This window comes from Centroberyx affinis, unplaced genomic scaffold, assembly GCF_046629955.1.
Source record: "Centroberyx affinis isolate AG114_WGS23_722 - 3 ecotype Tasmania unplaced genomic scaffold, CSIRO-AGI_Caff_v1 ptg000230l_1, whole genome shotgun sequence".
NCBI lineage: Eukaryota > Metazoa > Chordata > Actinopteri > Beryciformes > Berycidae > Centroberyx > Centroberyx affinis.
Window position 1 is genome coordinate 1 of NW_027278917.1, and position 27809 is coordinate 27809.

A 27809-nucleotide genomic window follows, 5' to 3' on the forward strand; every position below is an offset into this window, starting at 1 on the left:
TACATGGTCTCAGCAGGGTAAATTAACGGGTAAATGATTTTTGATTTGCTGGACATCTTAGTCAAGCATTAAAGATTAAAGACCCTTTCAAATCTTAGCACCATGGTTGTCTTATTATTAAGGAAAAAAATATGTCTAAAAAGAAATATCCACCAAGTGAGAAATGTTAAATATAAGATAAAATACACAAATGATGAATCAGGTTAAGGTGGGCATATGGCTCAAGAATTGAGTTCACCACCATACGGGAAAGAGCTATATGATCCCATCACTGGAAGATGGAGCCATCATGATTACAAGTGTACTATAGACAGACATACCCTCCCCCCACCCCAAAATATGAATAAAACATATAAGGAATCTCTCAAAGCCTAGCTATAGGTTTTAGCAATGATTGAAACAGATAAGGCTTGATGTGTGTACAGAAAACGTTGGTGCCATAAATATAGAACCAGGAAAACCCCAACTTTTGAATATCCTGTTCTCATGAAAACTCACACCTCAATAGTAGCTACTTCCTCCATACTATTTGTCATCTAGTGCTCTTGCTCAGCCAGCTCTCTACTGTTCACTAGCAGGCGTATCTAGGCTATAGGCCATTGTGAACAAAAAGCAGGCAAGAAACTTAACAGTTCTATTTTCTGTGCAGGTTCTTCTCCATTCTTATTTTCCAATCCATGCCTTCTCCATCTATCACGTGTGACCTACCAAAAGTTATTGGCCAACTCCTCTCCCAGTCTCATAGTGGCTAATTCCCCTGCTGTGCGGACTGCACTGCCACCCCAAGCCCAATCCAGTGACACCTTAATTTAAGGCTTAACTAGTAAACAGGATCCCCTTCTTTTCATACAGGGGATCTCTCAGTTGAGGAAGCGCCGACATCGCCGAGCCCCACAGTTACAGCCGAGTTTGTTGCTGGCGTCTTCAATGGGAAACTTGTAGTCATAGGTGAGTTCCTCTCCCCTATAGATCTTCCTAAGGGCAAATATGACGATATGCTTCTGGCCTTCTACATTGATGACTCGTGAGTAGCAGTTGGGCTCACAGGAGTGGTTGATGAATCGTGCTGCATTGCCATGCATGGTTGCATCCACCACGTCAAAGTCATCAATGCGGAACATGTAACAGCCAATACCCTACAAAGGCAATAAAAAAACATTGCGGCATGAATACATCCTCTGACTTTTGTCAAAAAATTAAACATTTTTGATAACTGAGTGATATTAGAAGGAAACAGTATGACCAAAAAATTAAAAAAAAGCCAAAGGATAACTTTGGCAGAAACCTGAGAAGACAGTAAACTACACTTTGAATAGCTCTTAGGAATGGGAGGAGAGATGGATGACCAACCTTGCCATCGTAGTACTTTTCCCTCTTGTCAGTGAGCACTGAGCGAATGACAATGCCTGCATATTCAATAACCATTTCCCCTGCTTCAATATTCCTCTTGCAGAACAGCCCACGCCCATGGATAGCAGACCTAGAACAAGGAAATGAAAAGGTGAGAACTACAGGGCAACTATCTGGGGTGCCAAGATATGTGTAATGGCTAAAGCCCCTGTGTCTGGGAGTACATACAGTATATCCCTGCTGCTTCAGGAAATCCAAAAATCCCCCAAAATCCCAATGACACATCTGCTGTCTCACTTTTAGTGTGAGCCTCTCAGCCATCCTTAGGTTTCCAGTTTTTCCATTATGATCATAACACTTGTGAAGAGTGGACTGCCCACTCTACACCACAATAAGGAGTCAAATTCTTTAAGACAAAATGTAATTGCATCCCATACTCTTATATATTGTAGTGTAGTATCAAGAAGAATAACAGCCAATCTATGGGGATTTTGAAAGTAACCTGGGATGATTTAATCAGGGAAACTGAAAGCATATTTTTTTCATGAAGCAGATTTTCAAGAGATTGTGAGGTTTCACTCTTTCTCACCAATAATGACCATTTGCTGTAAAATTATAATCTAAATGGCAGAGTTTTGGTATGTTGTTTTTTTATTCAGATGAATCTGCAAATGTAGTTCTGTGCTGACCTGTACACGCCTACAGCCTCCTTGGATGTCCTTTCTAGATGTCTGAAGCGCATGGCCATGGGCAGCTCCAAGCTAGTAGCCCGTCTAAAGGAAGAAAGCAGAGATGATTTCACCAAAAAAAAAAACAACCAGGAAGAATCATTTTGCCATTTTGTAACACAAAATGGCCAAACCAAATAGATGAAATAAATACTAAACAGAAAACAAATATTTGATTAATATTTGGGTAAAAAGCCACGTTTGCAGTCTGTGGACAGTAATTGGCTCTTTAACTTAAAAGGTTATCATGCGGCAATGCCAAAATACTGAATAAATCTCATCACTACAAATTCTGAGGAAAACAAATGTTCAAGAAAGGGAAACTTCTTCCTTTAAAACTCAAAACAGAAAAGCACCTTTGAAACAGTGTTAAATATAGACTACATGTTTTGTTTTGCAAATCTCCAACAAAATGAGTAAAGCCTGACCTTGTGGACTTGAGAAGGACCTCATCTTCCTCATCATCATAAGGCCCTATGTCAGGCAGCTGTCTGTGCTGAGAAGCCAGGAAGTTAAAGATGTCAAAGGTAGACTTTCTGTAAAGAAAGGGAAAAGGATATGAAGTCTGGATGGACATGGATCAATCAATCTTCCAATTAAAAAAAGACAAAGACAAGTTTAAGACATTTAGCTTGAGCTTTGATACCACTGTTTTTTATATATATAAATTTGTACCATGATAAACTGAATTGTTTGACTTTGCCAATTTCTCTCCTATTGAATTCTTGCCCAATTTGACCGAAGACTACAAAAAAAAAATGTCTGAATATGTTATAATATAGTGCTTCTCAACCTGTGGGTCAGGACCCAGTGGCCTGCCCAAGTGGCTGGTTGAGCAGTCAAACTTACCAAAATTCAAAATCTTCCACCAATTTGCCAATGACTAGTTTTAGTTTCCCCTGCTGCTTACATTTGAATTCTGACCTGTTTCTATATTGACTCACTTTCAGTATATGATGCATTTATGAAAGACAATTTTACTTTAATAAAGGCCAAAGTGGCATACAGACCTAAGGTACAGCTCAGAGCGGGCACAGCCACTGGGATTGACAGGCAGGTCCTCCTCCTGGGTGAACTGTTTAAAGAAACGGAAGGTATGGCGTTGACAGCGGCGGGCCCCTTGGAGCTGCTCCACCAAGAACACCACTGCATCATGAACCAGACCCAGCATACGGACACCAGTCATTCCTAGGAAAGTCAGCTGTCTCAGCCTAGCAATTGCCCGGGCCTCCTGCACCCCGTCTATCACCGCTCTCCAAGCCACTGAAGGGGAAGTTGAGAATCAAGCATTGCAAAGTGAATGTAATGAACATAACTGGCTGACATAACTCGGTTTACAATCTCACGTAAAAGTTGTGGAATTTGGGGGCTTTTGAGGGACAGATTTATTGTTCAGTGTCTGGTTAGTGATTTCAGACAGCCCCTCTTTTATTAACGGCCTTACCCTCGATGCTGTCTGCCTCTACACTGAAACCATCATCACTGGTTATCTGGAATCGTAGGTGCGGCTGATCTCTGTTAGCGGGGCACTCCTCATCCTCGTCAGATGGCAGCGGTTCATCATCTGATGGAGAAGCAGCGCCTAACAAGAAGACAAGAACAATGGTTTATATATATATTCTTTATTCTTGCAGCCATGTTTTTTGCAAAGTTACAGACACAAAAGTAACATCCATTAGTTAGTGGCATACCCTACAAAGTGGCAGACATTGTTGAATTTAGTTGAATTTGTAACGTATAGGAGACCCACACTCTGCTAAAATAACATTCACAGAGAAAGTCTCAGGCAAATTCTTTTCATGGAATGGAATGTATTTAACCATGCTCGCTGGTGCAAAAAAAAAGTGCAGAAGTGCAAAGGTGCAGAGACAAACGTTCCGATGTTACATCATCAGTGTCAGACAAGCAATGTTGTTTGCCTGCGTGTCAGTGTCAGACACTGATGATGGTGTAATATTGAAACATTTGTCCCTACACCTTTGCACTTCTGCACTTTTTATTGCCACCAAGCATGGTTAAATAAATTACATGAAAAGAATTTGCCTCAAACTTTTTTTCTCTGTCTCTTAAACATTATCTCTTCAGTTTCTATTTTTGGGACTTAACGCACCTGATAGTAAGTATTGTAAAGACTGAATCCAAGAGTGCAACAGTTATTCTATCTTTTTCGTTTGAACTTAGTTGGAAAGCAGTTAAAATGAGGAATACCTGAGTACTTCTTCCAGTCAGTCAGGGTGCTGTGTCCCACTGCTTCCCAAGCATGTTGTTTGCCCATCTCCCCCCGAGACATCGACAGACAGTCCCAAGACTCTGACCTGTGTGAGACAACAGTGACTAAACTGCAATTGACAAGACAATGGCAGTGTAACATAAGCAAAGCAACACAAAAACTGTCAAGGCTGGCTAAACACAAAACAAAATATACATTCCATGTGATATGTTTGTTTCTTGTCTTGTTACTTTAGGCCCACTGACATTTGAATTTGCTTCATGAGACAAAAAGACGTTCCATTTGTCATGCAAATCTGTGCTGCCAGTGCTAGGACAGGCCTACTGTGTTACCTTTGTAAAAGCCCCCACTGGAAAAATTGATGTTTACTGGTCTAATAATTCCAGGAAGGTGTCATTCATGGGTGTTGAGAGAGCAAGTTAAATATGAAGGCCAAATGGAAATCAAAATAAAAAATAAAAAATACCATAATTTGCCATGGATGTAAAAAACAACAACACACCAGACTGCTGTATGATAAGCTGCACACATGCGACTCATATCTCTACTTTTGTAAATTATATTTTAATACGTTTATTGGCTAAAAGTTGTTGTATATTGTTTGTATTGTATTGTATTGTATTGTGGCATCTAAAAGTTAAAGCTACACTAAGCGCTTTTCCGACCACTAGAGGGTGACAGAAACCGCAACACATTTGTAAACACACACGGCAAAACTGCTGAGGCTACAGAAGCCCCTTAGGACAAACCGTGCACAAAGGCTAATGGCTAAATTAAACGTACCTATGGAGAAATGTCGCCTGTTACCAGTCCTGCTTTGCCAGATTTTTCTGAAGAGGTAGGCAGCAAGTTTACTACTTGGAAACATTTACTGATTTATTGATTCGGCCATTATTTTTTTCAGGGATGGCTTTTAAAAAAAAGCTAGTTTTAAAAAAAGGAAAAGCTTTGATTTTGACCGACTTTGACAACAAGCTTTAGAAATGAGGTGAAAACAACAACACAGCTGGCCCGCATGTGTGGCTATTTGTTTAGCCTATATCATTACGTCTCACGGAAATCTCCACATAGCACACGTTAGTTTCAGGATTGGTTATAGGGTCTGAAATCGCGTATTGCAGGTTTAAACAAAGAGTGAGAATGCCACATCTTGGGTATCATTAAAAAATTCTATTTCCCTATTTGTAACGCTCGGATTACCGTATTTCCTCTAATATTGGCCCAGGCCTTTATTTACCTCAGCTGCAGAGGGTACCAGGCCTTTATTGGAAGCAGGCTTATATTAGAGACAGGCCTTTATTTCTAATTCCCTCTGTTTGATGAGTATATTTGCTCATATTTTAGTACGCAGCCTCCTTGTTTTCTGATCTGCTTCTGTTGGGGTTCGTTAGGTAGCCGTTTTTTTGTTACTGCGATGCATGACTGATAATTACGGTAATCGTCCACAGCACGATCCAGAGACTTCCGCCAGCCGAGCCGTCTTGTGCCGTACTGCCATCTTGTGGCACTTGTACATTACTACAAACTACAGTTACATTATATAACAAGCACCAGGAGTTTACCGGTATCCACCGTTGTTTGTTCCTTTGTTTTTTTCCCCGGCCTGTATTTGGGGCCGGCCTTTATTTGTTCGTGTCGACCACGGCCCCGGCCATTATCGGAGACCCGGCTTTTAATTGACTACCGGCCACTATTAGAGGAAATACGGTATGCTGTTTGTAGCTTTTTTTTGTAACTCTAAAGAAACTGTCTCACTCCAGATGTTTTGGAGAAAGATGAAACAAAGCTTCTTCAGCTACTTGCTATACTGTATGTTATAGTGATAGTTGAACTATTCCTTTAATGCAGAGTTTTTGTACCCTGCCTGCTCTCTAGTGGACCATCAGGTGTACTGCCTAAAACTCATACATCAGTCACAGAATACAAATATTGCAAGTTTTGTCCTTTAGTTTAAGTAATTACAAAAAAAACACCAAGAGAAGACGAAGACGAACATATATATATATATACATTCTATAAGCTAAAGGACTTTAATTTTATACACACATATAGGCCCTAATTACAAATATACACTATCAAACACCCTTCATTTTAAAATTGTGTGCAATTTTTTATATCAAAATTTAATCAGGCACACAATGAGGCAACGCGGATGCCTGTTATAAATATCCACTACCATAGTGAGGCTTTATCACTTTTATTATTAGAAACATCAAGGGTATTTACTCTTCCTTAAATGGCACAAAAAAACAAATAGTGTTGGATTCTTTTTTCTAAATCATTATATTAACAGTGAGTACTCGGTTACTCATTCACACGGGCTCACCCCTAATCCGAACTGTATAATGTTTGTTATATAGTTGTCAAACAGGTGGGTTAAAACCAAATAGATATGAGTAAATACTTACCCCGAACTGTCTGAGCCGCTGAGATGCTCCTCCTTCAACTTGTCCAGGTTCAACACTCCTTTCACTGTTGGAGTCTTGATGCGAACTCCTGAAGCTCTGTTGGAGATGCTTGGAAAGTTAGGTCTGTGATGCTCCTCATCATCACTGGGGAGCTCTGGTTCTAGGAAGTCAACTTTGGACTTCTTCGTGACAATGCGGTCTGAAAGCGAGGACACCCTCTTCATGCGGACATGGGTGCGAGGGCGGGCTGTAGGAGTTGGTGATGGTGATGGTGGTGACGCTGGAGGCTCGGGTTCGATTAGCAGGCCAGGAGGCAAGACCAGGGTGGAAGGGCTAAGTGTTTTAAGCCCACTCCACTTAGGGGTGTAGTTACTGGCCATTGCTTGGTTGATAATAGCTTGGGCACTTTCAGCAGGAGTCATGGGAGGACTCTCGGTCCTCGGAGTAGGAAGCCCTAAAGCCTTGGCTGACTTTGATTTTCTGGATGCAGTGGATTCCTTCTTCTTCTTTGGTTTCTTCATCTCTGGAATAGCATCATCTGGTGATGTTTTTGCATTTTTTCTTGGCTTCTTGACATTACCTGATGCCATTGCTCCATTGCTATTGTGAGTGAGCAGCTGTGTAATAGTGGTTGGATTCTGCGCAACAGGCGTTACCGCCTGAGGAACTGCTGTTGCCAAGTTGGCCCCAGGAGCTGGAGCTGTCATGTTACCAGCTGCTGCCAATGTGGCTGACAGAGCATTGCTTTGCAAAAGGCTGGCTATCTGAGTGACACAGTTATAGGAGGAGGAATTGGGAGTGGGCAACTGGAAAGTGTTGCTTTCTGGGTTCTTCACAAAGATCTGGCCAAGGCGGTTCACCAATAGGACATGTGGTGTAGGATCTACGTTTGGGCCTCCCACCTCCTTCACAGTAAGGATGGCATGACCGGGTAAAGCCTGGGGTACCATTGGCTGTTGGGGCTCTAAAGCTGGCCTGGGTGTAGCAAAGTTGATGGAGATTGTGTGACCAGATGAAGCTTCCTTCTGCAAAGATGAGGAGCTGTATCCATTTAACATCACAGGGCCCGAGGTGGTCTGGACTGATGACGGAACAGATTGACCCTGTGTTGACAGTCCAGTAGGAGCAGATAATATTGAGGGGGAGGAGGAAACGATGGTAATTGCTGTAGAACCTAATGGCTGTGTTTGTGTGGAGTACATAGGTACAGAGACAGCTCCATAAGTTCCTACCGGGTGACAGGTGCTGGATGTAGCTGACAACATTGGATCATTCTGAGAGGCTACATTCATTGCCGTTTGTGTCATATCCCCAACTGGACTGAGGGTAGTAATTTTAGTACAAAAAGACTCCATAGGTGGAAAAGTTGAGTCTTGTGAGGATGTGACTGGCTGAAGTGTAATACTTGTCAGAGGAGGCTGGTTGAAACCTGGCAATGAGGGATTGATCTGCAAAGGGTCCACAAGAACTTGAGAAGGGTTATGCAGGTCTGTGGACATTAGAGACGAGGGCTGAAGAAGATCCAACAGGGAGCCCTGATTACTGTCAGCAGAATCTGCCAATGAGGGTTCCTTTGTATTAGCTGTTAAGTGGTTCATGTACACAGTAGACCCCTCAGTGGATGATATAAAGTGGCTGCTGTCATGCTCGGAGAAGAGAGGTTTAGGGACTTCAGACTGTTGGGCCTCAATGGGTGGGCCTTCTAGCAGAGGCACCAACTCAGTTAAACGGGTGCTAGGAGAGGGGGGATCACACCTTTCCAGGACAAGAGGTGTCCCAGAGGCCAATTCTAAACTGGAACCCTGGAATAACTCTTCTGCATATGAGGTTTCAGGCACCTTTGTATTGATCGAGTTAGGCTGAGCTTCTTGAACGGGAGCAGCAAGCGCAGTGTCCTGGCGGCACATCTGTCCTTCTAAAGGAGTTACAGAGCTTTGCTGTTGAGAAGCTGTGGAAATTCGCGGCGGGACAAAGCTCGTATCAGCCTCATTTGATTGAGTGGTGTCATGGGCTGTAGGTGGATCTTGGAGTAAACTATCCATATGGGTTTGGCTGGCAGCTGAGACAGCAACTGATGAAGCCGCTGTGAGCTTGTCAGTGGACGATGCTTTAGGGATGGGACTCTGCACATCAACATTTCGCTTGTGGCTTGTAGTTTCTGATTCAGGGAGCTTATTATTAAGGTTTTTGGCCGGTATCTGAGCTTGACTAGAACCCTCAACTTTCTGAGTATCTTCGTTGGTAGCTATACTGGCATCACTCTCTGTACCATCATCTACACCATCCAGCTGAGTAATAGGCCGGGAGGAAGGGGAGGATGGAGACTTGGAATGATCTCTTGAGCCAGGACAGCTGACTATTGTCCGGGAAAAGTCAAAATAGTGCTCCATGTCATCATCAGAGGATGTGTTCCCCAAGTCATCCCTGGCCGAGGCTGCAGACCGCGGCAGGGAGGCAACAAGAGTCTTCCTCTTGTGTACCTCTCGGGCTCTTCCCCAAAATTCCTCCTGGTCATCACCCTCTACCACTATCTGCCCCCCACAGTTCATTGCCACTCCTTCATTTAGGAGTGTCTCTTCAATCTCCAGCTCCCTCTTCAGCTCAGAGCCCAGAGCCATGTCAGGGTCCTTGTGGAATGACCCATAGGGGAATTCTTGGTCCTTCTGTTGGCCTGAGTCCCTTAGGGGTGATGTACCATTTGTTGTAGAAACATCTTCAGGCTCTGGTGAAGCCAAGAAGTTGTGTGGCACCTCCACAGAGTCTGATTGGCTCAGGTCAAATGCTAATCGGGGTCTGGGTGAATGTTGTATACTTGAAGAGAAAGACAGGCTTGAAGAGGGAAAGCTTCCCACACTTTCTTGCCATGGAGTATGAGGAAACAGAGCTGAGGTAGAATGAGTCATTGTATTTCCAGGGCATCGGACAGAAGAAGCACTTCTACCTCCAACTGGACGGGGTGATGGAGAGGTTAGTAGGTTGTCAGTAGCACCAAGTGGGAAGAGTGGGGAAGTGGGCAGGGAGGATTTTCCAGCACGGAGGGTGATCGGCCCAGTGAGAGGGCCCAGGGGAGGTGGGGGTATGTGATTGCGGAGACCTGTTGTCTGTGAGTGTGGGCTGTGGCGACGAGGCCTTCGAGTCTCCTCCAGATCACTTATGGTTAATATGTGGTGGGGTTTTGACTGAATTACTCCTAAAAGAAGAAAACAGAGTTGATCAACATCCTAGTACTTGTGTGCTCTTGACTGAATAGACAACCAACGTATTTTTTGATAGAGAATTCCAACCTTTTTTCTAAAAAGGAATACAATCATTAATTAATAATTTACCTGGTGATGGCAAAGGCCGGGACATTCCTCCAGCTGGCCTCCTGGTTTGGGGATAACTGGGAATCTTTGGCTTTGCTCCATAATCAGGTTTGGGGGGTGGACCTGGGTGGTTGAATGTTACCTCAGTTGGGGTTTGGGATTCTGCTATATCATTCTCTTGGGCTTCAGATTCTGACAGAAAAGTAAGTTTGTAAAAGTATCAGTATCTGTAACCTTAATTTTACTGTGTTCACTCAATGCTGTCACAATTCCTAATGTTGCAATGGCATTTCCTTAGCAGCAAGACACTCACCAGGTGGGGGACAGGGGCTGTGAGCAATGGTGTGATTGTCTCCTTGGTCAGGCATCTCCTCAACAGGCTTCTCAGGGACAAGCGGTCGAACCTCCCGGACTGTGCATGTATATTTGCACCGGCGCAATGGGTTAACTGTACTCCAATACCACCGAGAACACCTCAAGAGGGAAAGACAAAATTTTAACTGTACTTCTCATTCAACATACCCAATACAATTTTTGTGGTAAAACTTGAAATGGTAAAATGCAACTTACTGAAAACCCACAGGAAACAGTTTTCCTTTGCCAGCTGAAAGCTCTGTGAGCACACCTAGCTTGTCAATCTGCAAGGAGCCTGTATAAGAGGGTCAAAATGAGATTGTGAACTATAAGCCAATTATCAGTCTAATAGAAGTTAATGTCAGTAAATGCTAAGTAGTGACGTAGGCAACAAACTAAACTAACAGCACTTACCAATCATCACATTGATGGATTCTGGCTCAAGTCCAGTCAAGAACTTTCTGCGGAGACTGATCCCCTCAAAATCCACATACACCCTCCGGTTTACCTCAAATCCTTGACCGCTTATCATCTGTAGAACAAAGGAACAGACAGCAGTGATAACATTGATCAGGATCAAAAGTCAAACTTCTTAAATGTGTCAACATCCAGTAACAGGTTTGGCAGAACAGTATTTACCCTGCCACTGATGAGGTGTCTGTGTTTGTAGCAATAGACCTTCTTATCATCCTGGAACACACACTGGCGGGAGCGGGCACACATGAAGTGATAGTTGCTTTGACAAGAAGTGAGGCAGCAACCCACTGTGGCACCTGTTTGGTTGCAACGTTCACATCGCTGAAGGGAGAGGGGAAAAATTATAATATTTAAGTAAAGGCAGAACTAAAGGGAACACATGAATTCAGCCATAAGGACATCACATGTGTAGTTTGCAAGAAGAAAATGCATATTCCTAATAAAATTATAGATTATAGATGATTGAATGATGATAAAACTGGCAGTTAAGTTAATTTATAATGTGAACTAACAACTGACCATCAAGCGGCCCCTTGTCACAGCACTGTGTACATGTAGCAGAGAGCCATTGTCCTCTTCAAACACCTCAGCTGACCACAAACAGCAGTTGACATGGGCCCACTCATTCTGGCCCAGGTATAGCAACCTGCCTGCTTCCTATGGGGGAGACACAAAGGGCGAAACGCTGAGACCAAGCATAGTATGTATTTACGGGCAGTTTACTACCTCCACATTGGTTATTTACAATGGGCATTGCCCAGACCCTTGTTCATGTCCAATGCTGTTACTTACATTAGGTTTGAGGTCTCCATATTTTTGGCACAAAGAGCACTGCCTCTCATCATCCTTGGACCATCCAGTGTCCAGATCAGCTTTTGAAAGCCGACCCCTTTTCCCTATGTGAATATATAAAAGCAAGGCCTTAATACAATAATAGGCTACAAGATAAAATGCAACAGAACCAAAACAATCACCAGTAGCCCAATTTATTTACTTCTCTCCTCATTTTAATGCATTACCTTTGAATTTGAGTCTCACAGCCTTGCTGGTCTTGAAGTGGTTCCTACTAGTTGGTTCGCCAGACATTGGGGAGGCCACCTCTTCTTCCTTTACGTCTAAGCTTTGCACATTGTCCTCCTGCAGAACCCCTAGTGGAGCCCTGGACTGCTGCTCCTCCCTCTCCCGCCACTGGGCATAAAAATGCTCAGTTGTAGGAGGGTGAACAGCTTGGGATAGCATCCCCCTGTGACAGAACGTGAGCAGGTCAGTACTTTTTCATGAAGAAAGCCAATATCATTTCTTTTGAAAAATACAGCAGTGCTTATGCCTTTCGTACATATGTAGGCTGGACAGTGAGACACACGTATGACACGGTATGTGATGCAACATTATGCTACATGTCAGTTTTCACATTGTACTTTTAAATCATGCTGAAGGTCAAACATGAAAGCGTGTCTAGTAGCATATTTTTTTTGTTCTCCTCAGGATTGGTTAATTTTACCCTCACTTATGTTGCACAAAAGCACAACAGGTGTTATAATAACAGATAGATGCATGACAAGAGTAGATTATGGTATTTTATATGCAAGTTAATTCAGACCACTTTCCCCAAAACCCTGATGAACACAAACTGAATACAAACACAAAAGCTTCATTCACACTAGTTCAAGCCTGTGAATCTGTAGAATTACTGGGGCAAAATATAATACCATTGAGGACTATTTGTGCACACACAGTTTAGATGAACACACAGCTGCACCATGTAAAAACACAGTGTGATACATCTTTAGTACTCAATTATTCATGCTTCACAGGTGCCAAAAGTTATAAAATAGAGGTGTATCAGGTAGTACAAATGAACATAAAAGGCTTACAAAATACATGCAGCTTTGTAACAGTTTCAAGCTTGTAAGATCTTTCTCAGGTAGGCTGTGTTTTGTATGTCAGATATTCTTTAATTAATATTTTGGAAAAGATATGTTAAGTTTACATTTCATTTAATAAATTCTCAGTTATCAGTGATTTACTGTGGTATGGATGTGGTGTTGATATTGAGGTACCAAAGCTAGTATCAGTATCGAAGTCAAAATTCTGATATCGAAACAACCCTACTGCCTGGTAAAAGAGCAGTTGGCATAAAAAAGTTTCCTCTCTCAGTATCAAGCAAACAACTTGCCTAACATGAACAAGATTTATATCTATATTCCATAACTGGTGAAATAATATATAAAACACCCATTTCTCCGATTTTTTTCTAACCTTCAGTCTTCAACACAACATAAACCGAAACAGAAAAAAAATACATGCAGATACACTGGAGGCCATTACTCACATGGGCAAGTCTTTGGTGCAAGGGTCCCATACTTTTGGGTCTTGGCTGTTGAACCAATTGAATACTTCTTCCAGAAGCTGAAAAATCAATGATGAATTCTTAGACAGCTGCATTCTACCCTTGTTACATGGAGTCCCTTCCAAGTTTCTCACAGACTACAATCCACCACAAACCCCACCTCCCCCATATGAAAATGTGCCATAACTGCCAAAGTTGACCACAGGGTGTGTGCAAATTCTATCCAGTCAAATTAAATTAAACCTTTTAAGACCTTTTTAATGCCAGGTACTTTTTAAGCCATTTTTATGGCCAGGACCATACAAGACCATTCTCGCAATGGAAAAGAACGTAAAAATGAAACCAACTGTAGACCTAGCAGAATACAGGTCTGATTTCTCACAAAGAAAAACAGCGCACCATGAAACCATAACATTTTGAGGACATCTAAAACTGAATTTAAGACGTAAATTGCTTTATTTAACTATATTCAAGACCTTTAAGGCCTCAAGATTATATGATTTAAGCCAATGTAAGACTTTGTAAGGACCTGCAGACACCTTGTACAAATAAGAACTCTGTACAATGAAATTAAATGAATCTTAATAATGTGTTATGTAATAAACATGAGGCAGGCAATCTAATATTTAGCACTAGTACGTCTTTCACATCATGGTTCCAATATTTCAGTCCTGAGCAGTTGTTGATAGTTATGTTTCTGCTCGTAGATAAATTATGCCTATGGAAACACAGATATAAAAGAAAAAAGTAATGTTTCCTTGTTTGTTACACTGTACAACTTAACATTAAATGGTGCTCAAAGAAAAGGCTTCTGTTGATCTTGTGTCCTGAGTTAATACCTTCAAGTAGTAAGAGCGTGCCAGGGCAGTTGGTCTCTCCTCCTCTGGAAGATTCTCCTCCTGCTCAAGTCTCTTCCGCACCACTTGAACCACATCCTCATGGAATGTTTTCTATAAAGACAAATGGCAATTTTCAATTTTCAATACCCCATTGGGTTATATATCCTACAAACCAGAATACCAAAACTATGTATTGAAGTCAAGTGCTACAAGCACACTAACATATGGAACAACATTATTTTTATGCCTTTACAGCATATCTAATTTCTTAGTGGAATAATTTTTTTTCAAAGTCCATACAGCCACATGAAATTAAACACAATATATGTTTCATATTTGTTTTAGCACTGACTGAATAGTGTTTAAGAAACCGCGACAACTGCCCCGTTCAGATATTAGATGAGAGGTTGTGGACTGACCAACGTAGTGTAAAGGCCTTTGTCAAACTTCTTGCCCACAGCTCGGAGGTCACAGGCCGGCTGGCCTTCTATTCCACTGTCAGGGTCAACCAAGTTTTCACACTGCAGTACAAAGATATATTTAATACATTTGCAATTATAACAGTAGTACAACATAGGTTACATAAGGACAAGTAAGAGTAACACGTTCTAGTAACTGTGCTCAAGGTCTAATGATATGGCACAATTCAAGAAGTGATCCAATCAATGAATGTATCGTTAAAACAGTATTTCTACAGTGACGTTCTGTAGGCATATTCTACACCATGTGACAAACCTATTTTCTAATTGTTGCCATAATTAAATATTTGAACCAAATTTCACAAAAACGAGGCTGAGTCTCCTACCTGTGAGCAGGTAACAAGGTGCTGGGTGAGGGTAGAGGAAAGCAAGCAAGCCAGCACCTTCTCCACCCCCGCCCTGAGCTCAATATAGAGCAGCTCTCTCCAGGCACTGGGCTGGGTCAGACTGCACGGCCGACACGAGTACACCACACTCTCTGGCAAGCTGGACAGTATCTCATACAGGTCATCTGAAATGATTTTACAGGAGAGAGGGCTTAGTGAACTGTAGAGTGGCACATCACTCAGCACTAGTTATGTCAGGTGCTGGAACACTTTTGTTAAGTACTTAGTTTAGTACATTATGTTTGTACAATTTGGAGTACTTTAGGTTTTAGAGATTTTCATCAAGGATCTACACAGTAATATTGTGTAATTAAAATAGTTCTCCATGGGTTAATACACTGGAATAAGTAAAGTGTTCCCAGAACTTCCAACCTCAAAAAAATTACCTGTTAGATCCTCACACTTGGCATGCACCCAGTGGTTACAGGTGCCACACTGCATCATCTGACTGTCATAATCATTGTCCTCATAGCATTTGAAGCAGATTGGACAGTAGTTACCTTATGAGAGAGAGATAAAGGGAAAGAGCCAGTAAGAGAAAATCAGCCTTGACATAAACCTGTAATGTTAGATAGTCCAGGAATCAACAAATCACAGAATGAAACCCAAATGCACTGTCATGTTAAGTACTCTCCTCACCCTGGTCATAGAGGTTTGAACAGTCTGGACAGAGTCCTTTATCATGGTTCCAGTCAGTGTCCCAACTCTTCCCTGGTGTGACTCCACAACTTTTACACCGGATGCATGTCATACACACCTGCATGGAGACCATTATAGCAGCACCACCAATCAATGTATTGCAAACTCAACATGTCTAAAGTGAACTTATACACTGTAGTGTTTTTCTAAATTTGAACCTACCCAGGCCTTCCTCTTCTTGTTCTGTTTGGGATAGTTGGGTCCCAAACAGGAAGCATGATAACAGTTCTGGCAGCGCTCACACTCCAACAAAGGCTGAGGGAGAGATGAAATATGTAGCTTATTGACTGAACGACATTATTACTGAGAAGCGGGATTGTGTAAAATAATAAGTAAAAAAATCAGTGTGTACCTTTGAGTGCTTGTTTTTCCTGCCACACACATGGCAAAACTTGCAGCGGCGACAGCACCAGTTTTCCTTGTTCTCCTCAGAGGGGCGCTCTGCTGGCTCAAGGCAAAACCGGTGGAAGGGTTCACAGCATACTTGGCAATACAGCATCTGCGAAAAGGGTTCCCAATAAGCATGCCTTTATCATTTAAAATTGGGTTCAAAATCAACCTTAGCTTTACAGGCTGCTATGAGACAGCTCCAAAAAAGTAAGTAAAAGCTCCTCCCACTGATTCTGTAGGTTTAGATTTGTACATACTGTTTCTACCGGAAGAGCTAGAGAGGCTAGAGGTACACAATCATAAGAGATTTTTATTTGCCATTCGGACTTGGGTTATGTTCTACAGACTTAACGTCTAATATGCACAATATCATAACAATCAAAATGTTATAAATGTGAATTGTCATGTTTGCCATATTGGGCCTGGTTTAGAACAGTTTTTTTTTTTTTTACTGCGAAAATGTGTTCTTTTAACAGCTGGGCTAATTACTGTACGTTTTGTAGCTGACATCATGTTGATCAAAGTTTCACATTTACATATATTCATGGATGAAAGGAGTTGGCGGGGGTGTAACACTAGTGTACACAGGGGAATTAACTTTTGTTTAGCGTAATGTCTTGTTACATTTCTTTGATTTCTTTTTTGTAAGAGATTTTGACTCTTATTATAGCAGCCTAGTTATGCCCATTTTTTGCAATACTGGTACACTGCTCTCCTTTCTTATTGTGGAAAATATGACAAGAGGGGATAATATTACTGCATTTGGGAATCTTTTGTGCTTTTTTTCTATCTGCACTGCCTTAGTCCTTTGCTTTGGGTCAGATTTCATTCCGCAACGCAATTATAAAAGACCTTACTATTCACCAGAGTAAAAATGATTTAAGGTGGTGGGAAAGGCAAAAACAACAGACAAACTATCTCAGGTGTGGCAGGGCTAAGTTACCTCATGTTGTCCTTTACTGGCACAGAGAAGGCAGACACAAGGCGGTATGAGGGGCACAGAGGTCAATATACTTAGGCCACCCATATTCCAGACGTTCTCCAGAGTACAGTCCTCCTGCAAACAAGACAGCATGTGCACAGCACAAACAACAGCTGAGAAAAGACTGCTCACACGAGTTATCATAACATTTTGCCTGCTGACCAATACCTGCTAAACAAACAGGTCTCATTTACTTCAATAGTTTTGGAGAACATCAAGATGGAACTGTGGGTGTGACTATGTGGCTGGTGGTTATACAAACATCAATGGAGTTTCAATGGAGGAGAGTACATAGTGATAGAATTTTCAGTTTTGGGTGAACTGTTCCTTTAAGCTAAGGTCGAGTCCAAGATTTTTATACAGCTAAAGAATTTGTTCTCAGATTAAGATCAAGAGAGTGTCACTGAAAAGATCAGTTAAGGACACAGAGCCCAGGTACCACTACAACAGTCATATTGTTTGTAGAATCAAGAAATAAACACTGACCTCTAGTGGACAAAACATGATGTTACGTTAAGTGATGCATTAACAATACCCACAATTTTCCATGTTTGATATTTGGAATTATGGCCATATGAGATTAATATACATTCTGTAGAACAAATAATATTGTAAGAAAAAAATGGTTAGCATATCTTTGTTACACAGTATGTTGAATAAAATGTGGTGGATAGGTTTAATCAAAACAGCTTACAGTACCAGTATTTACATTTTTAGAAAAGGTGGCACTATGTAGGAATTTAACCCCTAAGCCTGACAGTGTCATTTCCAAGTTGTACCCACTGAACTTTGTGAGTCAAGAACTTGATATTACAATATATTAACAATGTAATGTAAATAGTGTCCAACCTTGAAGTCTACTCTGATCTTGTGAGTAGGTTCAGAAGACTCCGTGTCTCTCTCCTCAAACCCATGAGCCAAGGCAGCCAGGACACTGGGAGGAGTCTGCTCCAAAGGACCCTGAGAGAAAGAGAGACCCATGACTTGAATGTAGGCAGCAATAAACCCCCTTTAATCTGCTTCACGCTTCATGCAGAAACAAACGTGGTGGAGTGCAAAGGGTCAAAAAGATGTAATTATGGCCGAAAACAACTGGGCACGCTAGCTGCGTTTGAGAATCACTTCGGAGGTCGTGCACTACCAAAAATTTGAAACAACGCAGACGGCACCACAGTTATGCAGATGCAACTCAGTCGAGGATTGGCTGAACAAAGAGGAACTGGAACCACTTGGCAATTCCAGTGCAGGATTTTTTTCTTGTTGGTGTGATTTGGATGGCTGAATTTTCCTGTAGCGAAATTGGGAGCCCACTCCTGAAAAAGACAGCATGGCCTGGATTTTGCAAAAAAGGCACATGAAAGACTGAGACCGTCTCTCAGCCACACCTCGCTTTAGTCTCTGCCTGCGTGTCCTGCAGTCTATAAAACATCACTCCCTTGCCAAGTAAAATGATAGGGCTTTATACAAAATTGTCAACATGTATATGTTTTTCAACTCACTGTGTTCTGTTTTATACAGCCAGCCACTGCAGTCATCTATAGTAATTACTGCTATACTGACCAGCAGCTGAGTGATCCATTTGGGATTCCAGCCAGAAACACCTCCAACACTTCCAGACAGGACAGGACATCATTTTTCTGCTTTCACCCAGACACTGCGACTCGCTGCCTTGATGACAGTTGCCACAAACACACGTTGGATAGGCTGAACCGAGGCCTTGCCACTATTCAAAGTCATAATTACTCACCTTCTCAGTTTTACGCCTCCCAGGAGGAACACGGTGTGAGGTGGACCTTCGATGCCTGACTTCCTCATCTGAAATGTCTCCCAGGAATCCATCCAGTGACACAAAGTCTTTGGAGGGGAAAAAAGCAGGGATCATCATCATCACAAGACTAAGCACTTGGCTGATTGGGTCTTATATTTTTTAAACCAAGCCCAATATGAACTCCCACAAAAACAAAAGTTTTCAGAGATGTGTGAAAAACAAAAAACATACATAAATATATGATTATTTTCTCAAGTAGTAAGGTTAAGAATATGAGACTAGGTAAACTGGCACATTGTTGATGTCATTATGTTAATAAACGTGCTGCATGAAGCAGCACATCTACCCACATTTGAGATTTATCAAAGGAATAGCAGTTACAGAAGTGTCTCCTCTTGTGTCTGCAAGACTGATAAATGAAGTGTCTCATCTACTCTTCAGCCATGTTCCTGAGTATTAATCTACCTTGACTGAAACGCGGTCCAGGGCCCCTTCTTCTGGCTGGGGAGGCTGAGCTTGAGACAGCTTTGACGTCTAGATCCGAATCATAGTCGACCAGGTCAAAGTAGACGCGGGGTTTCACAACACGCTTTGGCTGTTTCCTTACAGACGGACTCTGACTGTCACCCTGGAGACCAGATGGTGACTCCGCAGCACCCTCGTTCCCTTCCTCATTACTTGAATGGCCCCCACTGAGAGAAGACCGCCTACGCTTAGAAGGACCTTAAAGGAAAAAGGAGCAATGTAGCTGACACACTGAATGTTAAGCCAATATTATGGTAATATGAAGGTTACATATTTGAGGAATCACCTTTAGGGACTGTTCTGCCACTTAGGCGGCGTGCTTTCCTCTCTTCAATCTGATCACATCTCTTATACCTTCAGATGAAAAAAAAAAAGTAGAATTCATTTTCACCCGGCCCATCTACAATTAACTTGATAAATATAGATTCTTTATAAATTAAACAAACCAGACAATCAAAAGTGAACTTACACACAGCACTGCCGTTTTGTATTGGGACCACCAAACTTTGGTTTGTCAAGGCAGTTCATGCACTTGCCACAATCGTCCTCATGGTTACAGCCTTTGCACACTCCACACCTCCGAGACCGGTACCCAAATGGCCCGAGCCCCTTCCTTTTCACAAAACCAGTCGGCTTCTTGACCTTGGTGACCTTTTGATCCGACAGCCCAGGACTGTCTGATTCTGAGGGAGACCCAATGTCTGCAACATCAACAGATAACCAAGAAGAGAGGGAAATTAATACCAGCTAAATGACCTGGCCAAATTGCATTCATCAGTTTCCAAAGAACTTGAATACCTAACGACAGAAACCAGTGAGTGTTAGGCAAGGGAGTGGCAGCAGTTTTGAGCAAAGCCTGACCAGCTCTGCCTTTCTATGGACTAGCCTTTATCAGAAATTAGCTATAGGTTATTCTTCGATAGCCTTAGAAAACACAATTCATTACTTTTGTATTTTTAGGGAAAGGATCAAAAGTCAGTGGCACTATTGGAAAAAAAATAGTTGCAAATGCAATTGGTCAAACTGGAGCCCTGGGAAGTTGACAATGAATTCAGGGACCTATCAGACACTGGATCCAGTGGATGAAAACAAATACTTTCCTAACCTGTATCCAAGTCCAAATCCAAGAATTTTTATAGACATATTTCTATAGACAGAATGCAGTGGAGAAGATTGCTATTCAGCTCGCATCTACCTTTAGTAATGGCTGAGGGGGAAATTCCAGTTCTTTCATGCAATGGCAGAGCGCTAAGTCTGGGGATGTCATCTGGTACTACGGCACGAGGCTGCCCCAGCACCACCGCTGCAGCGCGGCACACATGCTTTATACGTGGGCCCCCTGCTCTACGGAACTCCTGGCACAGGGGGGAGAGATGCTGCGGCTGAAAGAGAGAATTCAGAATATAGATAAAACTAATTTATGGTTGTTTCATAATATGAAACAAAAAAAAAATTAACAATAAACCTATAATATAGATAAAAACAACTGAGGTATTGATTTGAAGAAGTTTGAATAAACAAGGGCCTAAATTCGATTCAAATAATAATGAATTAATAATTTAGTATTAGCACCTTTCAATGCATTACATTTGATAGACTTCAATTTTTATAAATTTTGCAACTTTTGACTACAGCAAAACAGCAAATATACAATCATTACACATTTGTAAACACAACTACTATGGTTTTTCTTTTTTTAAGACTGTGGAAAACATGATTAATATAATCATTTTCAAAGAATTAAAGGCTTCAAATAAACGCCACAACATATTAGTAAAACCAGAAGAGACACAACCAGGATTTTTAGTTTGATTGATTTTCCCTCAGCCCTATTGATTTGTACTCTTACTTGTCCTTGAGGCGGTTCTGTCTTGAGTGGGACATTGGAATCAAGCTGCACCTTCTGTTTCCTCCTCTGTCTCTTAGAGGTCACATCTCTAGACCTGGTGCCAGGCGGGCCAGATAAAAGCTAAAGGATTTATGGACAAAACAAGGCATTACTATGAGCTTCAGCAAAATAGCAAAGCACACTGCAATATTCAAAACAATTGTGTTTATCAAATGTTGCCAGTATGACAGACAAGCTTATTCAATTAATCATAAACATGAAAGACTATAATGATTGAGTGACTGAGCATGACCTTACCCCAGATGACTTGAGCTGTTTCTGCTGGTCAATTTTAATGAGCTGGACCTTGGCTTTCTTGAGGAGGTTGAACATTCTTTTATTTGCACCAGTGAGGCGTACTCTCTGTGAGGCTCCCTTCTCCACAGACTCAGGATGGTCACCTTCAACACTTGCGCCCCTCTCATGTCCTGACTGCAGCTTTCCTGTTAGATGTCAAGTTTATTTATATGGCCCTTCACAAGCACGTCTCAAAGGGCTTTACATACCATAGCATATACCATAGTACACATATACATGCCATATACTACTTTAAACACATTCACGCTCACATTCATGCCTTTGGCCAATTTAGAGTCCCCAATTCACCTGACATGCATGTCTTTGGACTGTGGGAGGAAACTGTAGCTCCCGGAGGAAAGCCACACAAACACGGGGAGAACATGCAAACTCCACACAGAAAGGACCAGGGCTGAGATTCAAACCCAGGACTTTCTTGCTGTGAGGCGACAGTGCTAATCACCGTACCGCCCATATTAAATAATAGAAAGTAATACTTGCATGCCAATTTCATATTCCATTTTATGTTCTTGCCATCAAGTTTGTATAAATAATGCATGTACATACTATGCTGGCTAGAACATTAAATAACTTGATGATTCTGAATTATTTTGCTTACCTGAGAGTAATTTGGTAGCCTTTGTCTTCTCTTTCCCTGTTAAGTCCTCCTCTTCACCATATTGAAATGCAAGGAACTTGGAGTTCATAGTCCTGACACACACAGAAACTTTTCTCACCACTCCAGGGGTATCAAGGTCTTCTATCTTGAGCTTGGATTTGCCCTTCTCTGTGTTTGTATTTCGTTGCCTAAGGCTAATGCTCATAACCTCATCATCAAGCCCTTCTGCTAAATCAATGGGAGGCTGAATAGGTTTACTAACACTATCCATCTCTGTTGTCTTCCTGCTTCTGGGAAGTCCTGAGTGCAACTTCTTCAGCCTTTCGTAAATCTTGAGGTGAGCCGTTTGTTTATTAAATTTGGAGGACTTTTTCTTTTTGTGAGCAATCTGGAGGTCAGTAGATGGGTCTGAGGGCATATCGAATGGTTTAGATAAAAATATATTCTCATACTTGTTCTCTGGAGTTTTGTCCAGTGTATATACCTCCTCGCTAGACTCTCCTGGAACATGCCACTTGAAACTGGGGTTCCTCAGAAGAGACCTCCTCTTTTCAATTTTCCCACATTTTTTCTTAGAGAATAGGCTGTCAGTCATATCAGTGTTGTCATCTAGTTCCTGAGTTGAAAACAGATTGACATCCAATTGACCGTCACTCAATACATCCTCATCATCGCCTGGCAGGACAGGGGATATTGCTCTGCCAGCGCCATCATCTCGTCTCTTTCCTGGGCGTATTTGCAAGCCCAGTTGTAGACCCTTCTTTGGGGAGTTTCTTCGAGGCAAAACAGACATGCCAGCATCATCCATAAACCTTTGCGGGGTCTTGATCACGCGTGAGGACCTGGCACTTACAACAGGCATGATGAAGTGTTTGATGTTTTTGACAAACTTGGATTTACCAGGCTGGGCATCTAGCACGTCTCCTTGTGCTTCATCAACTAATGTGTCTGTTTCTTCCTGCTTCAAACACTCCTTGTCAAGCCCTATTCCTACCAGCTTAGGTATGGTTTTAGATTGTGCTCTTGGTCTTTTAGAGGCAATGAATTGAAGGCCTGTCTTTCTTCTTTTGTACTTTTTATGTACTCCAATAAGTTTAGAGCTCTGGGCCGGTGTGGATGCTGCCACTGGGGTGGAAATGTCATTGTCCTCCTCAACACTTTGAGTCTTCTGACTTGCAGGTAATTTAGTTGAAGCAAACTTCCCATCTCTGGTCCTGTGCCTTTGTTTCTGTCGCTGTCCAATCAAACTTTTCCGCCTCTTTTTTCCATGTTTGAATCTCCTTTGTAAGCATGATTTTTTCTGATCACTTGCTTGATGTTCTGATACCAAAGACTCTTGACTATCTATTAACTGAATGTCTGTTTCCTCTTTAACCACTGGTTGAACGTCCTCCTCTCCCACTGATACAGTGTCCTCTTTTGCCTCTGGTTGGGAGCAATCTTTTGCTTCTGTCCGAATTACTTCCTTTACTACAGGCTGAGTGTCTTCATTCACCACACATTGTGTGTCAGTAGGTTCAGCTGCAGCCAACTCTGTGTTCAGAGTAGTTTCAGGAAAGGCAACTGACTTCTTCCTTTGAACAGACCTCTTTTTCATTGAACGATTAGTTCTCAATCTTCTAGGTTTGGAAGGCACAGGCAATGGTTTGGCCTCTTTTGTCTGTGGTTCTACCTCACTCTTCTGCTTCTGTTGAGGAACTTCAGCAGGCACCAGCGAGGAATCGTCAGAAATCTGGGAGGAATCCTTATCAGGAACTTGAGAAGAGTTTGTATTGGTTATCTGTGAAGAGTCTTCAGCCAAAACCTGACAAGAGTCTTCAGGAAGAACATGTGGGGTGGTATCTTCAGTCAATACCTGAGGAGAATCTTCAATGTGCACCTGTGCAGTATCTTCAGCCTCTGGACTTTTTCTAAGCCTCCGTTTTTGCGTTGTCAATGGCTTATGACTATCACACTTTGTTTGTGGTATAGCAGGGTTGGATGCTCTTCTCCTTAGTCTCGTTGTTGGCATGACCTGTGTATCTACACTAGATGTTTTATCCTCAGAAACTCCACTTAAATCTTTAACGACATCCTCTTTCTTTTCAGGCGTAGGACTAACTTGCTGAATTAAAAACGATGGCTTTGAGCTTTTATGTTTACCAGGTGAGGAGACCTTTTTTATCTGAAGAGGTGGAACTTTCCCACAATCCATTTTAGTGGTTTCTTGTGGGTGGGGTTCTGTTACATGTTCCACTTCAACTTCCACCTGTAAAGTGGACTTGTCCTCAAATGGCATGTCAGTCTTGTTTTGGGAACACTTCTCATTATTATCAGTGTTGTAAATCTCTTGTGGGGCTGAACTATCTATTTTTGCTTTTTTATCTATCCCTGCTTTTTTATCTATCCCCTCCAAACACTTAATGACACTGGTGTCAGAAAGAGTGGATTGATCCACTTCACTTATGCTCCTCTCTGTTACTTTGACAGTGTTTTCTGCAGCGTTTGTTTGGCTTCCTCCCTTCACTAATGTTAAAGTCCACACAAATTTACTCCGCTTTTTCTTTCGAGAAGAATTCTTCCCACTAGATTGAGCATCGTATTTTGGGTTTCTGATCCGAATCAACTTTAAACCTGGGATCCTTGTGTCCTCACTTTTCAAAGGCAAACTGTCACTGGATTCAACAGCTAGTTTATCAGGCTCTACAGATAATGGATTATGGATTTCTGGCACTGTAACATCCTTATTCAACCTCCTGCTTTGCCTACGTCTATCATTTCTTGTCAGAGGTTTGGCCTCCTCTATTCTTGAAACTTCTAACGGCGACTCTGCCGGACTGACTTCATTTGGACTCTGATTTTCTGGTTCAGTTGCAAGATCTGAGACTCTTTTAGAGAGTGGGTTAGTGACTCTACTGCTCCTACGGATCATCAGTTGATTAACTTCAGAATCTTGCTCTGTCACTATGTCTTTTTGCTTTAACTTCTTTATATTTGTTTTTGGCTCTATATCCCCACTCTCCTGCACAAGGTCAACTCGGCCTGCTGATTTTTTCTCCTTTGATTTTTGGTCATCAACCTCAACTTTGTCGCTAGTCTGCCAGCCAGGTTCTGTTGTCTTTGAGGCAGATCTTCCACGCCTTCTTGCAGGTACAGCTCCCCCTCCTTTATCCTCTGTGTCATGTCCATCATCATGTGGTTCAGTTTTTAATTTGACATGAGCACTTGAAATCTGGTCACCTTGAATTTCCTTAGCTTTAGGCTGATCCTGAAATCCTTTTATCTTCAACTTCTTCAGAGATTTTTTATGAGCCTCCTTTACCCTTTTCACTTTCTTTTTGGCCACCAACTTAATAGTAATCCTTGGTGCTGTTGAAGAGGTTCCGCTTTTAGTGGACTGTCTCTCCATAGTGTTTTTTCCTTTTGAACCCTTCCTGCCATCCTTTGCAGGCTCTGCTTCGGGAGATAAACTGTGAAAATCTGACATGGATTTTACATCTTTTTCAGGATCGGGAGAGGTAAGAGCTGTCTCCACTGTTGCAGTCTCGAGTGGTAGCTTCTCGCTTTGTCGTTTAGATTTTGCGTTGACAGGATCACCTACAAAACACAAAACATCAAATAACATTATAAAATCCCTAACTCCTCCTCTGAATGCAGAACTAGGATGGAAATACCTCTTGGCAATATGTTTCGTGCTTAGTACAAAATCGTGGGTTTTTCATAAATTACATCTAATATGATGTGTGCAGTAAATTTTTACCTTTGGAAGGATGTTGCCGGGACCGTAAAGGTCCTTTGTAGCCTTTTCTCTCAGCTACAAATCCTCTGAAATCATCTCCCTAGAAAACAACAACAGGTAATAAACACATGAAGCAACTGAACACCCCCTGTGCTGGAGGCTACTATTCCTTTACCAAAGATAATGTTTAATCTATAGCATTCATGTCAAATTCTAGAGTGAAACATAAAATATGTCTACTCTGCAGACTGAGTAGATATTCAAAGTAACCAGACCTCATCTACGACTCATCAAAAATGAAATAACTTTTTAATTTCTCAGCGTGTTCATAGTGAGGGATGGATTCAGTTCAAGCATAATCACTATCCTATCAATACATTCAGCAAAACAGTAGGCTACATGTTTGTCTTATCATATTGGACAAATGGCTAGGTGTAACATAAAACAGGTTATTTTATTGCAATATCAATGACAGACCATGCACAATTATTTCCATTCTCTCCTCATTCAAACAAAACCTTCTAGTTAATCCCGTCTGATTTACATGAAATAAAACGTCAATACAGCCCACAGCTAGGAACAGGAAGGTATATGCATTGCTCTTCCTGAACTTTTCGTTATGTTGCTAAATGTTATCACGATTATTCACTAGATCATGCAAGCGCAAGTCTCTAAAACCTTTTGTGAATCATTTATGCAGTTAGGCTTTATACCCATACTACCTACAATATCAGCAAGTAAAGGTGAGTCTGGACAGTTCCCTCCAATTATGTTATAGTTCCTTGTGCTTGCAGATACGACCTGGAAGCCTATTCTAGCTACATTCCGGTGAATACAGATTAGACATTAACGACTCCGTATATTTGTAGGGAGCTATTAACAATGCTAATAGCTTTGGCACACTTGTGCACCACAATTTAAACCTGTCGTGCTAGGTAACATTAGCTAGCAGTTAGCCCTTCCCCCTCCTCCCGAATCAATTTAAACTCACTTCTGTCTGAAGACGAGCCAGCTAACTAGCTAAACTCAAAACTTTAGTTAGCTAGAGTGCTGACGTCGCATTAACGTTAAACTTACAAGTAGTATTCGTAACGTGAAAGATAGGTGTGTTCAGTGTTATAGTCTAGCTATGCAAATAGCACTTCGCGCATCTGGGCAGCATATAAAAGCAGAACAGTTAGCGTTAGCCGCTGCACAGGATACAGAGTCGCTAGCCTTCCCCTTCTTTGTGTTCGCTACCATTAGCTGCTACTCTAGCTCATGATAACCAACGGGCCATGGATGAAATAATTACGATCCCTGTTTACAAATTGGCGTCCTTGCTGACTGTCTGATTTTAAGCACCATCTATTAATGTTAGTGTATTGTATTACTATAAAGCTTCAAATGAGCAATTGGGAAAATAACGTTACTTTATTTGTTCTCCTAATGTGTTGAATGCATGTGTTTCTTGCGATCGTTCATTAAATGCGATGATTTGAAATGGAACAGCCAAAGCTGTCCTGTGCTAACCTTAGTTAGCATGTAATGTTAGCCTATCAGGCTTGACGCTGAAGTTAACGTTAGCTTAGCGAGCGATGTTGACATTTCTCCATGGCACTAACGAGTCACAATATTATGGACAGCACTCACTCAGACACATTTCTTTGGCACACAAAATGTAAGAAAATGAAATAAAGATACTAACTCCTGAGTCGGTTTGGGACCTCACCTCTTCACTCCCACTTGAGCTGTATCCAGCCTGGCCAAGGCTCTTGTGGTTCGCCTCTATCCCAAGTAAGCGCAAGTGAGACTGGTCTTCGTTTAACGAAAGAACCAGGTTTGTGGGCCTTGGGCCTCCGTTGGTCACATCATCAGCTTCTGCCCCTGATCGCCCTAGTTGCCACCGCTTCTCAGAGCGCAAACGACTGCGAGACGACCAAGGCCGACCGGGGAAACGACCCCTGGCCGTAGCGGTACCACCTTGGCCTCCTACGGCAGCCGCGGTTGCTGATCCGCATCCCGCTGCCGCCATCAT

At 41.9% G+C, this 27809-nt stretch overlaps 1 protein-coding gene across 1 annotated transcript; it reads right to left on the reverse strand.

Moving 5' to 3' along the window:
* Nucleotides 1-19: 19 nt before the first annotated feature.
* LOC139663915 (histone-lysine N-methyltransferase 2B-like) lies at nucleotides 20-27809 on the reverse strand. Its single transcript, XM_071542704.1, has 36 exons — nucleotides 27480-27809; nucleotides 25814-25892; nucleotides 22075-25650; nucleotides 21417-21601; nucleotides 21120-21239; nucleotides 20466-20652; nucleotides 19740-19971; nucleotides 19557-19624; nucleotides 19211-19468; nucleotides 18725-18831; nucleotides 17827-17937; nucleotides 16939-17052; nucleotides 15958-16104; nucleotides 15768-15860; nucleotides 15546-15663; nucleotides 15293-15406; nucleotides 14847-15031; nucleotides 14461-14562; nucleotides 14042-14152; nucleotides 13185-13261; nucleotides 11872-12095; nucleotides 11645-11748; nucleotides 11372-11509; nucleotides 11015-11173; nucleotides 10790-10907; nucleotides 10592-10670; nucleotides 10335-10495; nucleotides 10043-10213; nucleotides 6717-9906; nucleotides 4287-4393; nucleotides 3523-3660; nucleotides 3089-3341; nucleotides 2507-2614; nucleotides 2040-2123; nucleotides 1351-1480; nucleotides 20-1136 (listed from the first exon to the last, which is right to left on the reverse strand). Exons 1-36 carry the CDS (start codon nucleotides 27807-27809, stop codon nucleotides 861-863), a joined length of 11754 nt encoding a protein of 3917 aa, XP_071398805.1. The 3' UTR covers nucleotides 20-860.